The sequence below is a fragment of the Lytechinus variegatus genome, chromosome 8 (genome assembly GCF_018143015.1).
Source record: "Lytechinus variegatus isolate NC3 chromosome 8, Lvar_3.0, whole genome shotgun sequence".
Taxonomy (NCBI): domain Eukaryota; kingdom Metazoa; phylum Echinodermata; class Echinoidea; order Temnopleuroida; family Toxopneustidae; genus Lytechinus; species Lytechinus variegatus.
Window position 1 is genome coordinate 7,591,360 of NC_054747.1, and position 15,408 is coordinate 7,606,767.

Sequence of the window (15,408 nt, forward strand, 5' to 3'; positions counted from 1 at the left end):
ATTGTCTTCACCATCGATGAATCAGGAAAGAGCAAAGTAAACATAAGAAAACATACAACTTAATAAAAATGTTGATACTTTTGGCTTCCCATAATTAAACCACAACTTTAAAAATGAGTTTAAGTTAAATCCGACTTCAGAATACGGGCAAGAGAGTTTGGCATGTAGTCTTCCCTCTATACATGAGCTAACTGCTTAAATTGTCAAATATCAGTCTGAGCTTACAGACTAGTTCTTTCCAGCATGAAAAACAGGGTAACAAAGTGAAAAAGAAGTCGACTGAACTGGAGATCATCACAAGTGCCATTGTACTGATAAATAGCCAGATGGCGTTGACACAATCTCAAGTGAACTCTACACACCTTTAATTTCATTAAACTTTACTGACTTCACAGATCTGCCAGCATATCTAACAAAACACTTATCCTTGACCAGTGGCTTTCTCCAAAGAATCAGTTTTCATCACTAGTTGTTTTCAGGGTCACCAGAGTACCTATAAAATACCTGAACTTTTTCATGCCTTGAAATCAATCTACCGCATTCATACTGAACCAAAGCAGACCCTTTTAAGAAAATTTCTTGAAGTTACAAGCGTGCACAGTATCAGCAGATTAGGAAGCAAATAAAGGTGGGGGATCCCACGGCACCCGCATCCAACTATTTAGCTGGGAGGAGAAAGTTCTTACGATTCGCTTGCACACTGCCAAAATACACACAACCATGGAAAAATCCCTTGCAAACATTCTTCTAATTTTGGCAAGTACTCTTTAGCAGGTATTTTCTTTGGGGGATATTACAGGTAATTTGCTTTCACAATGGCAAAAATACCTTTTCTGATCTGGGTTGATAAGGGTAAATTTCCTGATCAAAGAATACCTGGTATGCTCGAAATTCAAGGCAGTCCGAATGCTCCTATAATTACAAGGAATCATTATGGAGATGATTCGCAAAATGAATAACCCTCCTGAAACAAACTTTCATTTGAGGCAGCGTAGCTCAGTTGGTTAGAGCGCATGTTTCTGATAAGATCGTAGATCTCAAAGTGAGGGGTTCGAGTACTGCTCATGCCGAAATGCATCTAACAAAAATCTGATGCTATAGTGTTGTGTGTAAGCGTGCCTCACCACTGTATTCGGTGCAGGTGTGAATGCAGTCGGAAAACACTCCGTCCATCAGAAAGGACGCAAATGCTGGTCCCGTGTATAGGAGAATCACAACCTATGCACGCTAACCAATACACTATTCGTCAAAGAGCAGGGTGTTCACCCGGTGTATTGCACCTGCCAGTCCCTGCAAATTCACGTCAAGTCAATCTTGACGTTCACATGCCATAATAATCAATATAATGATTGTGGACATTAACAGAAAGACAAGACATTTCCCATAACCCACTACATGTACCTACTGGAAGAATGTGATTCCTTTACAATGCCTATAGAAGTTACAAACTTTAGTAGTCACTTGGTTAACATCTATAGAGTGTACGTTAAGCACTGCTAAAATATAAAAGAAAATTCAACAGTACAGTGCATCTTTGTATAATCTAAAACCGATGTGCATGAACAGGGTCCCTTCTTACAAAGAGTTTTAACTTATACAATCAACCTCAACTATATGGAAATCCATCAATTTCATAATTCCTCCTTCAATAATTTCGCACAATGTCCTATGTCAACAGGGAGGACACTTGATAGTGAATTTTGAAAACAATGCTGAGTGTATGAGAATACATCATAATGGAAAACATTTTGAACAAGCATGCATTTTAGATGTTGCCATGGCAGGCTTTCCATAGTTGTAGTTGATCGCATCAATCGCGACTCTTTGTAAGACAGGGCCCTATCTTACCTGAGGAGAGTAATATGATTCCATGCCATCGGGTACTCCACACATGCTGATGACACTACCATCCAAGCCACTCAGAAGCATTACATTTCCACTATGGATCACTGGAGCACCTAGCCAAGAAGATAAATTGAATAAGAGAGGGTACATGTTAATATATGGCTACCATCCTCAACACTGACAAGGCAGCTTTAGAAAAAGTGTGAGATGCATCCATCCTCCAGGATTTCTCGCTAATTTGCTAATCCTTACCTATTATTAAAGGAAAGGAAAATTTGTATTAACATTTTAAAAAGTATGCTTACAATGTTACCAAATGTTCAAACTAAATTTATATAAGTTTATCTTTGTATTTACAATTAAGAGAGCTTTGTGAACTAAGTGAATAATACTACAATGTCTGTAAGTTGTTTTTTTTTTTACAATTTGGAGCAATTTGGGAAGAAAGGGAACTTCAAAACAGAAAACAATCATTTTTGTTACATGTGCTACTGATAAATAAATCATCATAAATTCTCTATGAAATAAGTGATCTCAAATAAATTTTCATTTTTCAGGTAAAGAGTAATTACCAGAAAGTACCAAATAAATATGCAGGTTTGGGTAAGCACAGAAATCCCATGTCTAACCATTGCGAAATAGCTTGGACTTGCATTTAATTAAAGTTGCAAGACCGGATTCCATGTCAATAACAAAAATAGACACTATTTATTAGGTGCAATATACTTGGAGTAGTTTTTATACAAGTTATTGTAAGACAAAATGTAAATACTGTGTAACATGTCTATGAAGGGTGACAATTGCTCTAGGCCTAGGCTTCATTTCGTCTAATTTGTAGGGTTAGTTTTAGGGTAGCGCTAGGGTTGCAATGTTAGCTGTAATATAAGGTTAGGTTCAGGGTAGGGTGTTAAATCCAGGGTGGAAATTGGTCAATCCATTATTATGTGGATTTTTTAGTAGAGAAACTGTCACAAAAGCAAATGGTGTAGAATACTATAAAGACTACTCAAGGGTAACGGGAAAAGTGGTTAGCAGGTGGCATTTATGCTCAAATGGGAAAGTGAAATCAAATTCATGGTCCCTTCAGACAGATGGTCCTGCTATATAAGTGAGGCGTCTTGGTCTGGTGGTTAAGACTCTCGTCTTTCAATCTGAGGGACGAGGGTTCAATTCCCAGCCATGGCGGGTTTACCTTCAGCAAGAAATTTACCTACATTGTGCTGCACTCAACCCATGTGAGGTAAATGGGTATCGGCAGAAGGAAATTCATTAAAAGCTGTGAGCACCGAAATCGGAAGACTAGCTTAGCCGGGGTAATATAGGAGCACCTAACAGGGTGGATGTGTATGTTACACAAATCCTATATAACATTATTATTATTTATACAGGTGCTTGCTAGAGGACAATTGACTGTATCAGAACACATTGGAGCATGGTCCCACATATATGCAGGCTGGGGTCAATGAAAAACATTTGTTAGAGCAAAATCATTCAGAAATACAATGGGTTAAGCAAACTTTAAAGCAATATTTACCTGGCTCTCTCACAGGATCACCCCCGAGGGCATTGAGCAAGTCTCGGACTCCATCCCCATTGACATCATGAATAAACTGTGCAGTGTAGAAGTTGCTAAGAGCCTCGCCCGCTTCTTGAACATGGTACTTCCACAGTAGCTTTCCACTCGTGCCATCAACTGCTTCCATAACCTGATGTAGAACGAATAAGAATAATAGGACGCTTGATTTGCTATATGACTCCTGAATAACATTGTAGCATGAAAATTGTGAAAATAAAAATCAAGGCTTGTATACTGTGTAGAAAATAAGAAATGATCATCCAAAAAACAATCTGAAGATTCAGAGCATGGCATAAGCGTTGTAAAACCCATACAACAGGCCTATTGCATAATTTCCTTCAGCAAGAAAATTATCCACATTGTGCTGCACTCAACCCAGGTGAGATAAATGGGTACCCACAGATTGCTTGAATGCACTGAGCGCTGAAAGGCATCTTGAGCTAAAGCCAGGGTAATAATAATAATAACAAATGTGCTTCGGAATAGAATATTTTCTAGATAGATGGCGCTATAGATGCCTATTATTATCATTATTATTATGTCCAGGACCCTCTTGAATCCTGAAAACTTGTGCCTATGAAATAAACTTTACAATTCTTTTGCTATTGTTGCAAGAGGAGGGGCTTCAATATGTTTCATCTTACTTGCTTTATGTGGCTATGAATGATATTATCCCAGAAGTTCAGAATCAAACTCCACAAGGCAGCAGTTGAGGAATAATATTAAATAAGTCTTCACTTTGAAAAAAAGAAAAACTGAAATTATTCCCTTTTGTTCTTGATAGATACAAAAAAAATGTAATAAGAAATAGTTTTCTTTGCATAAAGAGCAAATGAGAGAAAATTATAAATTTAGTGACAAATCATTGAGAAATATAGTAACATTTTCAGCATTAATGGATTTATAGTCGAATCAACATCTTCAATGCATTTTTTGTAATATATATGCCTACAGTGCAAAAAAGGAGAATATATAACTGGACATTGATCTATAATAGTAAAAATCTGACATTTATGCACACATGGGCACCTCCTTAAAGAATGTTTGCCTATTCCCCACCCCCAGCCCTATTTGTAAATGGGACCTGGTTCCCGTCTTACAAAAGAGTTGCAATTGATCCAATCAACCACAACCATAGATGGCCAGCAACATCAACATCTTGAACTCAACTTAGTTCACAAAATTTTCTGTATATGACATACATCCATTGTTCTTGTGAAGATTCAGTGTGATTCTCTTTGTTTACTGTGGAGATTATTGGGCAAATTTTCTGTAGAAAAAAGTATATGGATGGATTGATCGAACTCAACTCTTTTTAACATTGGGCCCTGAACTGATTCATCTTTGTTTTTCAAGTACACATGAAAAATTGTGATGCTCTAAATTATCATAGCTTGAGCAGTTCATGAAATAAAGTCAGATTTGAGAAAAATCATTTCAGACATTGCTTTAGAAATTTGAACCAAATTGCTTATGACAATTGTGCCACCAGAAGAGGATCAAGATTTTAACATACTTTGCAATTCAGTATTACAATTTGCTGTTTTTCATACTTCTTTCTCACATTCACTCACTTCAATTGAATTGGTATTGACAAAGGGTTACATATAACCCGAGTAGAAAGCAGGTCATCCATATCTTTCAAACTTTTATTCCAAACAAATATTACCATATAGTCTCTGAAGCTGAGCATGCGTGTTTACCCACTGTCATTGCAGGTTTTGGGGGGTAACAAATATTATGCTTTTCACACTGCATTTCCTTAACCCCATACTAACTTTTTATTCACACTGTCTTTCTTGAAGAGAAATTCCAGTATTTGCAGTAAACAGTGACTTCATGAGAAAGTCTGTAAAACAAGGCTTAATTGTCAGTATATCATCAAGGATCTAGATCTGATACAGTTACATAAACTGAACTTTGTGAAATCTTGAAATCTATGCTGAAAAATGTTCAGACTGAAGATCCCCATCACAGATAAGTGCACGTGGGACAGTGTATAATTATTGCTTCCAATGTCAGGCCCGACACTTTACCCGCTCTATCCTGTGCTTATTTGCTGATTTTTCAGCAATTACACAATTTCTTCCAGAATCCTTTGGCACATACGTTTTATTCATACATACAGACACTTTGGTGAAATTGGTGGTCATTTCATTGGATTCTGTACGAACTCATTTTGATATCGTTACCAAAACTAGCATTTACCTTTAACCCCAAACTATTTACTTAGCAGTGGTTATCGATGATTTTACCATACAGAGTGCGATTGACATGCAATTTCGATTTTTGCATGGTTAACCCCACTTTTCCTTAGCCAAGTTTCATTTCACATTGCATCTCTTGGCACTGTTATTGTGGTGCTAGTAACGCAATAAGCAGGCTAACCCTGCTTTTTTGCAGGGCCAGATAGTACCATACATGTACTTTTTACTATGCTAGCCCACTTTGATAAAATGCCGTGTGAAAACGAAGTGGGCTAAGCTCCCGGGGGGGCCACTTCCATTCACGAGTGGATACCATGCGCGACCACGGGGTCTCGAAAAGCACCCTAAACACGTAATTTCCATATTCTGAAAATGCACCCCTTAACAAGTATTGGCGTGTGAAACCCTTCCCTTAACAAGTATTGGAAACAAAACGATAATACCCTTGGCAAATATTCCCTGAAATGAACCCCTTAACAAGTACAGGAATGTTTTATTGTTACGGATCCTTTGGTTGTCGGCTTTACCTCATTTGGTTTAGTACGACCCCACCTTCTACACCTCGCGCAAATAGGACTCTAAACACGTAGTGTTGTGGCAAAAAGGACATCCTTTATAAAACATTTTAATTTTGTTTTATCATCCCCGCAAATTCGACCCTAAACACGTAATTTTCCTAGCGAAATAGATACCCTTTTTTCATTATTTTTGTGTTTTTGACACCCTTTTCACGTTACGTACGTAACGTGCCCTATCGTGAAAAGGACATCCTTTTTACGTGTTTTTTTGGTCGCGCATGGTATCCACTCGTCAATGTAAGTGGCCCCCCCCGGGGCTAAGCTAAACCCCGGGATGTTGGAAGGGCCAAGACCCTCACCCTTAGCTTAACCCCATCAGTTTCCTAGGGTTAAGGAAGTGCAGTGTGAAAAGCATAAACATGTTTTGATACTCCAAAGCCTACCTATATATCACTTATTTACTACCTATCAAAAAACTAACGTGGTAATGGCAAATTATGCAAATACCAAAAAACATACATTTCACGAACAGACACACTATATCTAAATTCTAAATGAAGTTCTGACACTTGGTTTAATAGTTCATCAACATAATTTAAGAACATGGTCTTAAAGTTAAACTCAATTATGGGCATAGAATGGAAAATGGAATTAGGGAATGAGGGCATAATAATGGAAGAGTAAATCGAAAGGAATTAGGAGCATTAATAATGCTTTCAGCAAAGTTGGTATTATGGAGGTATTAAAATCATTAATCCATGAATAAAGGAGGTCGTGGGAACATGATGGGAACCTGATCTTTTTCTGATTTTAAACAAATTCTCTCTAAGCCTCGCATACATATAAAACTGATCTGAATAGCACAATACAGGTACCTGCCTGTAGATGTACAGGAAATTTGAATAGAATGCATAACACATCACACTTTCAGACTGCACACCCTAAACTACTGGGGCCCGTTGCAGAAAGAGTTGCAATCAATCGCAACTCTAAAACTCGTGCGCAACTTGATTTTCAACCAATCAGCAGCGCGCATTTGGGACTCACGATTTATTTTTTTGCTTGCGTTTAAACGCAACCCTTTCTGCAACGGACGTCTGAAGGGATTTACTTTGTCAAAAGTTTCCAAAACCTGACCCTGAACAATAGAAATCCTGTATAAGCCATCCAAAGCCCAGCTGAAATCATGGGGGATAAAAGCCTTGCCTTCATAAAGGGAACCAGCCAAGCTTGAAGAGGTCCTTTTAAAAAACATTTTTGGTCTCCTTTTGAAAAGGATTGGAGCACATCAATCACTGTACAGTTTGATGCATACAAGCACAATGACAAAGTATGCAGTGTACATAGCAAACCAGACATGTCTAGAATTTATTCTACAATTATTTAATGGTCACATAATGTAGGCCTTTTGATAAGTCTAAAGCATATTACAGACTTAAATATGAACATTGACAACAAAAAGCTAATGAATAGACTTTCATGGTACTTTTATTCAAAGGGATCTTTGACAAAGTAGAAGGGATATACCTACAAGCGCCGACTATAAAACTCATAACAAGATTCATTCTTAACACAGATTGCTGCATAAATGTCTACTAATTAAATGCACACTGCTCCAAGACCATTTTTTTAGTTGAAATAAGTTTTCTGCTTCTAGCCATTAATATCTCTTAAGATTGCAATAATCTTTGAGCAGTGGTATCTGCAGATCTGGAAATAGTGTAATACATGTAGCTGCACACAGTAGTAGTAGGAGTAGAAGTAGTTGTAGTAGTAGTAGCAGTAGTAGTAGTCGCAGTAGTAGTAGTAGTAGTAGTAGTAGTAGCAGTAGCAGAAGCAGAAGCAGTAGCAGTAGCAGTAGCAGCAGCAGTAGCAGTAGCAGTAGTAGTAGTTGTTGCTGTTGTTGTTGTTGTTGTTGTTGTAGTAGTAGTACTAGTAGTATTAGTAGTAGAAGTAGTAGTAGTAGTTGTTGTTGTTGTTGTAAAAGTAGTGGTTGTAATATAGTGTGGTGGTGGTGAAAGAAGTAGCAGTAGTAGCAGCAGCAGCAGTCATAGGGAGTGTTTTAAGGTTTTTTTTTTTTGGGGGGGGGCATCGATTAGCAGAGGAAAGCCAAAGAAGACAGAAGAAAAAAGCAGGGAAGGATAGTAGCTTGGTTCGGTTGAGGACGTAAGATGCATTAAATTCAAAGAGGGAGGTGGCATTAGTGCACCTCGAGGAAGAGCAGGTGGAAGGGTGTTCCCCCTGACATAAGTTTGATACCTGTTTTGGTGCTTGTCAGAAATTGTTTTACATGATTGCTCCAGTTTTTGTTTTTATTTTTGTTCCTCCTGACAAGGTTTAACAGGTATGCCATGGAGAGAAGGATAACGGTGATTGCTGCAAGTCTAAAGTGGTTCTGATTACCCCTACTCAACAAACAAAAGCAAAATTGAAACTCTAGAAAACTGACTCAACTTACCCCAGCCCTGCCTGCTATTGCACAGTCATTGACCCGATCTCCCGTCAGGTCACCGTTGCAGTTAACAGCAAAGACCTCCATACTTGAATAGTGCCTCCAGAGTTCCTGACCAGTGATGCCGTCCAGGGCAAGAACTCCTCCAAAACAAGGAACAGTTCCATTGAAGTAGATAGAACACATCAGGTACTGGTCGGCAAAATAGGCAGTGGCATCTGTGGAGAGGGAGATAATAATTGTTCTCACTGATTTCCCAACCTAACCTCTCGAAGTTTGAAATTCAGATTCAAATTAGAAATAGTTTACATAGGACAAATCGAATTACGTAATGTACTAAGGACAAAGCAAAGGACAATATCTAAAGGCCTGGTCACACCGCCCGAGTGTTGTTGGAGCGGTCATGGAGCGGTAGGGAGAGAGGGTCCGAATTTCGCTCACAAAATTGGGGAAAAATCGAAAACAAAAAAAACAACAATCGAAAATGGTGAACGCTAGCGAGCGGTGATGATTTTTTCTTTCCGCTCCACGACCGCTCCAACAATGCTCGGGCCAGTGTGACCAGGCCTTAAGACTTGAAAACTGAGGAATTGGCGTGAACATGTCGGTGAAATAAGCCTTAACCAATACTGATAATAAAAATAAAAGTTTTCATTGTTGATAATCAAGATCCCCAGAAAAGAAACCGTAGATCAAAAAAGATGACAGAAAACAATCTATGTGAAAGCAACATGTTAAAATAAATTATCAATCCCAACCATGTGATGCCATTGTTCCGATATTTGTAAATACTCCTAAAATAAAATGCCCCTTCTTTTTTAAGCAAGTAGGATACAAATAACATGATGAGGCACTACCTGTGGAAAATCCTATGATCGCATCCAGCACACCATCCTGGTTGACATCTAGGAGTCGAATGCCCGACTCAAGCTGTAGCTGCGGAATGTTCTGAACCCAGACATCCTGTACAGTATATTTGGTACAAGGAAGTACTTTTCTTTGAGGCTCTTGTTTTGGTTCTTCAACATCTACATCCACTTTTGATTTTTCTCCATGACTGGCAACTGTTGGAGTCTTTGGAATAGCCTCTGAAGGCTCTATCACAATGGAAGACAAAGTGGGCTTTGCTGTGGGCTTCAAATTAACGTTGATCCCGAAAGGCCTACTCATGGCAAAGTTCCCAAGTGCAGCAATGGCTGTCAGATGACTCTGTTTCTTATCGTCACTTGTCCTGTGTTTGGATGCATCGTTCAAGATCCTCATCAAAACTAAGGCAAATATAACAATCACCATGATAATCATGACAATATAAAAAGCTTGGAGGCAATCCTTCTTCCTCTTGAAGTACCATACTGGCTTGCGTTTGGGAAGTTTTGTGTCTGGTGTGTTCGTTTTCACTGGGGTGGGACGTGAAGGTATTCTGTGAGGAAACTTCCTTGGCGACATCAAAGGTCGACTGAGGTCAATGTATTCATCTTCTTCGCTGGAGCTTGGATCATCCAGGTAGACGTCAAAGTAGCGCTGATTTCCCATACCGACTGCTGTCATAGGCGCTGTCATACTCCAAAGCAACAAGGAATCACAGAACAGAGGCAGTCATGGTGACTTTAAGGTTGGTCAATATCTGAAAGACAGAAGAAGATGAAATGGTCCATAATTCTTTCTCCTGAGACTTTAACAAAGAAATAACTCAAAATTTACAAAATTACAATGAATTGTAACTTTTTTTGTACATATTCACATATCCACAGTTACACTTAGTTGAACAATTTGATGTATCCTTTTTGTTAAAGGAGTAGGACCCAGATGTAACTAAAATTGGATTCTTTCTTCTGGCAATCAAGAGATTGTAAAACAGTTGAAAATACTGGAAATGGATAACAAATCTCTCCCGTTTTAATCTAAAAGCTCTTGTATTGACATCCCAATCAGGTGTAAAATACAGAAAGAAGTATATTTAAAGGTATTGTTTAACTTTGTGAGCAGCAGATTTAAAAAAATTCTCAAACCAAGATGAAACATGTGTACAAGTGCATGTATTAGAACTAATGAACCCTGAAAACAACCGTTATTGAGAATGAAAAGCCAAAACTACAAGGCAAACCCTGATTTTGTAAATAGGCGTCTTATAGACATCTAAAAACAGTACACATAAGTGTATGGGATGGAATTGTATGGGATGAAATCAGGTCAAGTCAATCTTGATGTTCATATGCCATAATAATCAATATGATTGTGGGCATTAATAAAAAAAACAAACAAATATTAAGATGGTGTTTCCGGTCACTTTATATTTCAATTTTTGAAGCACTTAATAATTATTTTCAACGCAATTTTTCTGGCCTTCATTTTTGTAACATATCACAGACACAGGTGACAGGTGTGACCTTCTAGCTCACATTTTTTAAAAGTCAAACCAATGTTAACCAATCACTTTTAGCCATATTATGCATAGATTCTTTTAACACTGTTTGTAGTAGGTAGGTAGATACTTCACTTGCACAATTTTCCATTCAAAATGGAACTAATCATGCAAAAGAGTTCTAAAAATGAATAAGTAAATTTTTAGCAAATTTCAAGATGTAGTATGTACTTTTTTTCCAGGTAACACTTCACTGAAGAGTCGTACCAGAAAAAAATATTGCTTATCAGAAAATTTGAGTTACAACTTACTCAATCAGGAATTTAACTTTGTAATGAAAGTGAAAAACTAACACTATCACTTTTTCATTTGAATTTTGTTATCAAGATTAAGCAGAATCAAAATAAATATATATATATGTTATTTGAAAAAAATCAAAATTTATTTCAATACCCTCATTTTACAAACTGCTATTTCTGAGGTCAATGCATGATTAAGTCAAATAAATAAAACTTATTTATTTACAGACTTTATATAACCAATAAATAGCAAAATTGAATAAAGGAAACTCAAAATTACATGCGAACAAAAGATATATGGTGAAAAAAAAGTTAATTGCTTATATCGAATCAATCAGACTTTTATCACAGCAAATAACCACACAAAACTTGAGTGAATTCTACAGGTACTTATTAGGGACTGCGTCGTAAGCCTACTGGAAGACAGAGAATGCAGTGAAAATAGGGAAATCTATACATATTTAATGGGAATAGAGTGAAAGGAAGCTGATAATAGACAATGATGCATGGAGCTGGAAGAGATAGAGCGGAGGTGTAGTATGAGGGTATTTAAAAGGGAGAAGGAATAAGGGAGAGGAGATTGAAGTTATAGTGAGGTAAGAGAGAGGGAAATAAAAAGGAGGAATTGAGAATGAAAGCACCCATGAGGTTTAATAGAGGGGGAGGGGGGGGGGTAAGGAAGGGAGATATGGGGTGGGAAAAGAATGGCAGAAATAACAAGATAAACATGTGAAACAAAGGGGAGTCACAAAACAGTTAGCCTGAATAGGAGGGGGGGCATGGGGGGGGGTAAATACATACATACTTTTCTGTAATATTGCTGTCAAAAGGGTGCATAGATAAGAACACTTTTTAGAGGAATTTTGATATCAATTCTACCATCACCACCACTAACAATGTTAATAAGGTAATCCTGAGTTTTACGGGCGTAAAATATCTGTATACATTACCAGCCTCTAACTTCAGCCAAATCATTCCAGAAATAACATCAGCTCCGCCATAACCATCATTATCATAATCGCTATCAATATCATCACCAACACTGTCGTCATGAAGTGACCATCACCTTCATCACATCACCATGGCAATGATATATAGGTCATCCACCAGATTTCCTTCCAATAGCAATAATAACACACTACATGCAGACTTGTGCAAGATCTCTCACGGCTTATAATTTATTCACAAATTGGCTTTTAGAAATAGATATCATGCAAACACACATTGAATATACAAGAACAAACATATTTTGGCCACTTCGATACACGCACTGCAATATATAAGTTACTACACATCTCCATTCCCCGCTTTCTTCAAAACCGCATCCATTCATATGAGCACGTACACCGTCTGCAAACAGAGGATGCATGCGTAAACATTATACGCCGAGCACACTCGAAGAGGCATCCCCGAACGTTTTCCCTTTCCAGATACCTAGCGCTTTCGTTGATAAAATGGTAAAGACAATAATACATTCCGACAACACAACATGTATTACACTACAAGTGTGATTAACAAGTCTAGGAGAGTGATAATTACCTGTTTGTTTTCACTTGCTGTGAGTTAGTTCTGTCTTCACCGAATGTTAATCAAACTATTACTTGCGGCTGCAGTGCAGCTGACATTCCGTGTAGTACACGGTGTAAGCACGCAGTGAGTGGAAATTGTATGGATTCTCTGTTCTGTGGCGTGTGTGTGTGGGCGCCACACAAGATCAGAAAGTGGTCGACGAAGCCACTTAATCACCAAATGCTGTGAACAGGTGTCAAGTACGAGAGCACTTCAACATAAATTGCGTTCTCCAAGCCTCTCCGTCCACACTGCAATAGCATCCTGTTTTTTTTCTTTACTGATCAGAAATATTCAAGGTCGGGAAAGAAAATCATAGTAAATCACTGTTTGAATATGCAAAGTAACTTTTAATTTTATCCACCATAATTGTTAAACCACATATAAAATTATTTCCTTTTATCAGTAATATTAACTTTAAGTATTTTATTAATAGTGATAGGCGAAAAGTTCTTGTTCTGATTTTTTTTTCATTCTTCATAATTGTTTTAAAAGGATGCTCATGCCACTTGTATTTTCCTCAAATACGAATTGATAATACTCTTTGATTCATGAAGTATCTCCAAATTTATTATAAATCATTTTCTTACTATTTTCCTTGCCAACATCTGTTTTTTTCTACTCTTTCTTTTCTCTCCATCTGCTTCTCTCTTTCTCTTCTTCCTTTTCTCCCCAGTTATCCTCCCCCACCCTCTCTCTCCCTCTCTCTCTCTCACACACACATCTCGTTCTTTACGCCCTTCTCAGCTTCTCAGAGTCTCTCTCCCTGTTTCTGTTTTTTTTTTTTTGTTTTTTTTTGGTTGAAGTAACTCCTGGAGGAACTTGGCAAAGCAGCTTTCCGCTGAAAAACGTCAAGCTGTTGAATGTAAAACAAATTACACAGGAAACCTTTCAGGTCTAAATTAATCAGTCATTATAGTGGCTGACCTTATAGACGACAGAAATTACTCTCGGGCCTTTTTGGTTAAAGTGGAGAAAATGGCTGAGTAGGGATTCAAACTCACAACCTTACAGTCATGAGTATAATGCTCTAACCATTAGACCACACGACCCCTCTCCTTCTCTTACTGGTAACTTTCTCGCTCACAATACCTTTCTCGATCCCTTTCTCTCTTGTACATCTCTCTCTCTCCCTCTCTCTCTCTCCAAACCCCTCAAGGCACCCATTTCTCTCTAATTCTGCTACTCCCCACCATCTTACTCTACTTCTCACTTCACCCACTCCTCTTTCATCTCTTTAACTTCAACCCTCAATCCCCACCCTTCAAGTCCTCTCCCCCCCCCCCCCCCCCTTCCTCCCTCTTCCTCTCATTTTACCAACACCTCTTTCACCTGTATTCTGAAGTCGGGTTTAACTTAAAATCACACTGTAAAAAATGAAGTGCTAATTTAGCTCTTCCAGTGCTTGTTTGATGACTGCACTACGAGTATTGATTTTTAAGCTTAAATTTGAAATAGAAAATCGCACTAGTAGTGCAGTCCTTATACAAGCACTGTAAGTGCTAAATTAGCACTTCATTTTACAGTGCAGGTTTAAAGTTGTGGTTTAAGTATGGATAGCCAATTGTTACATAAATCACTAACATTAGAGATATCATATTTCAGCTCATTCGGCTCTCAAATCATTCATAATTGTCTAGGAAGTATAAGTAGATGAATGTCTTCACCATTAATTAATCAGGAAAAAGCACAGTAAACATAAGAGACAAACGACTTAATAAAAAAATTGACACTTTTGACTTCCCATAATTTTAGCAGAGAGTAAGACCATGGTCTAAGTTAAACCCGACTTCAGGATAAGGGACTTTCTCTTTTACTTGCCATCCCATCGCTTTTTTCTCCCTCTCCTCACTGCACATCTCTTCTCACTCACACATCTTTCATCTCTCTCTCTCTCTTTCCCGGCCATCATCCCTTCCTCTTAAAGCTTCTCATTTTTCTGTCTCTTGATCAATAATCAGTGGGCTCAATTTTTCCCCCCATTTCAAATGTTTGCCAAGTATTTGTTTTATAACTTTATAACAAAGTTTGCTGCTTTCATACTTTCCTAACCTTTTCTAACAAACCATTTTCTATTCAATCTCTATCTGCTCTGTTACCCTGCTCCGTATATCTCCCCTCTCTTGTTTACCCCTTATATCTCTTCCTCTCCCTTTCTCGGTCTACATTTAAAGGGATGGTCCAGGCTGAAGGTTTGTATAGCTTAATAAATACGGTAGAATTCACAGAGCAGAATGCCGAAAATTTCATCAAAATCGGATAACAAATAGTAAAGTTATTGAACTTTAAAGTTAAGCAATATTTTGTGAAAACAGTCGTCTTGAATATTCATTAGGTGGGCTGATGATGTCACATCTCCATTTGTTCTTTTGTATTTCATTATATGAAATTAGGTTTATTCAAATTTATTGCTGTAACTTATTTCACTATAAGGACATATTATTCACACAAGAATGAAATAATGAAACAATATGATTTTATGTAATAACATAAGAAAACGGAAAGTGGAGATGTGACATCATCAGCCCACCTAATGAATATTCATGACAACTGTTTTCACAAAATATTGCTTAACTTTAA

At 37.7% G+C, this 15,408-nt stretch overlaps 1 protein-coding gene across 2 annotated transcripts in view; it reads right to left on the reverse strand.

The window, feature by feature from the left end:
- The window catches only part of LOC121419916, a 28,415-nt gene extending 15,508 nt beyond the window's left edge, over positions 1 to 12,907 (reverse strand). For both annotated transcript variants that reach the window (XM_041614406.1, XM_041614407.1), the window contains exons 1-5: positions 12,799 to 12,907; positions 9,456 to 10,222; positions 8,605 to 8,816; positions 3,380 to 3,551; positions 1,849 to 1,958 (exon numbers count right to left, since the gene is read on the reverse strand). In XM_041614406.1, coding sequence (XP_041470340.1) covers positions 1,849 to 1,958; positions 3,380 to 3,551; positions 8,605 to 8,816; positions 9,456 to 10,158 — 1,197 coding nt within the window. In that variant the 5' untranslated portion in view covers positions 10,159 to 10,222; positions 12,799 to 12,907. The remainder of the gene's footprint in view (positions 1 to 1,848; positions 1,959 to 3,379; positions 3,552 to 8,604; positions 8,817 to 9,455; positions 10,223 to 12,798) is intronic.
- Between the last annotated feature and the right edge of the window lie 2,501 nt (positions 12,908 to 15,408).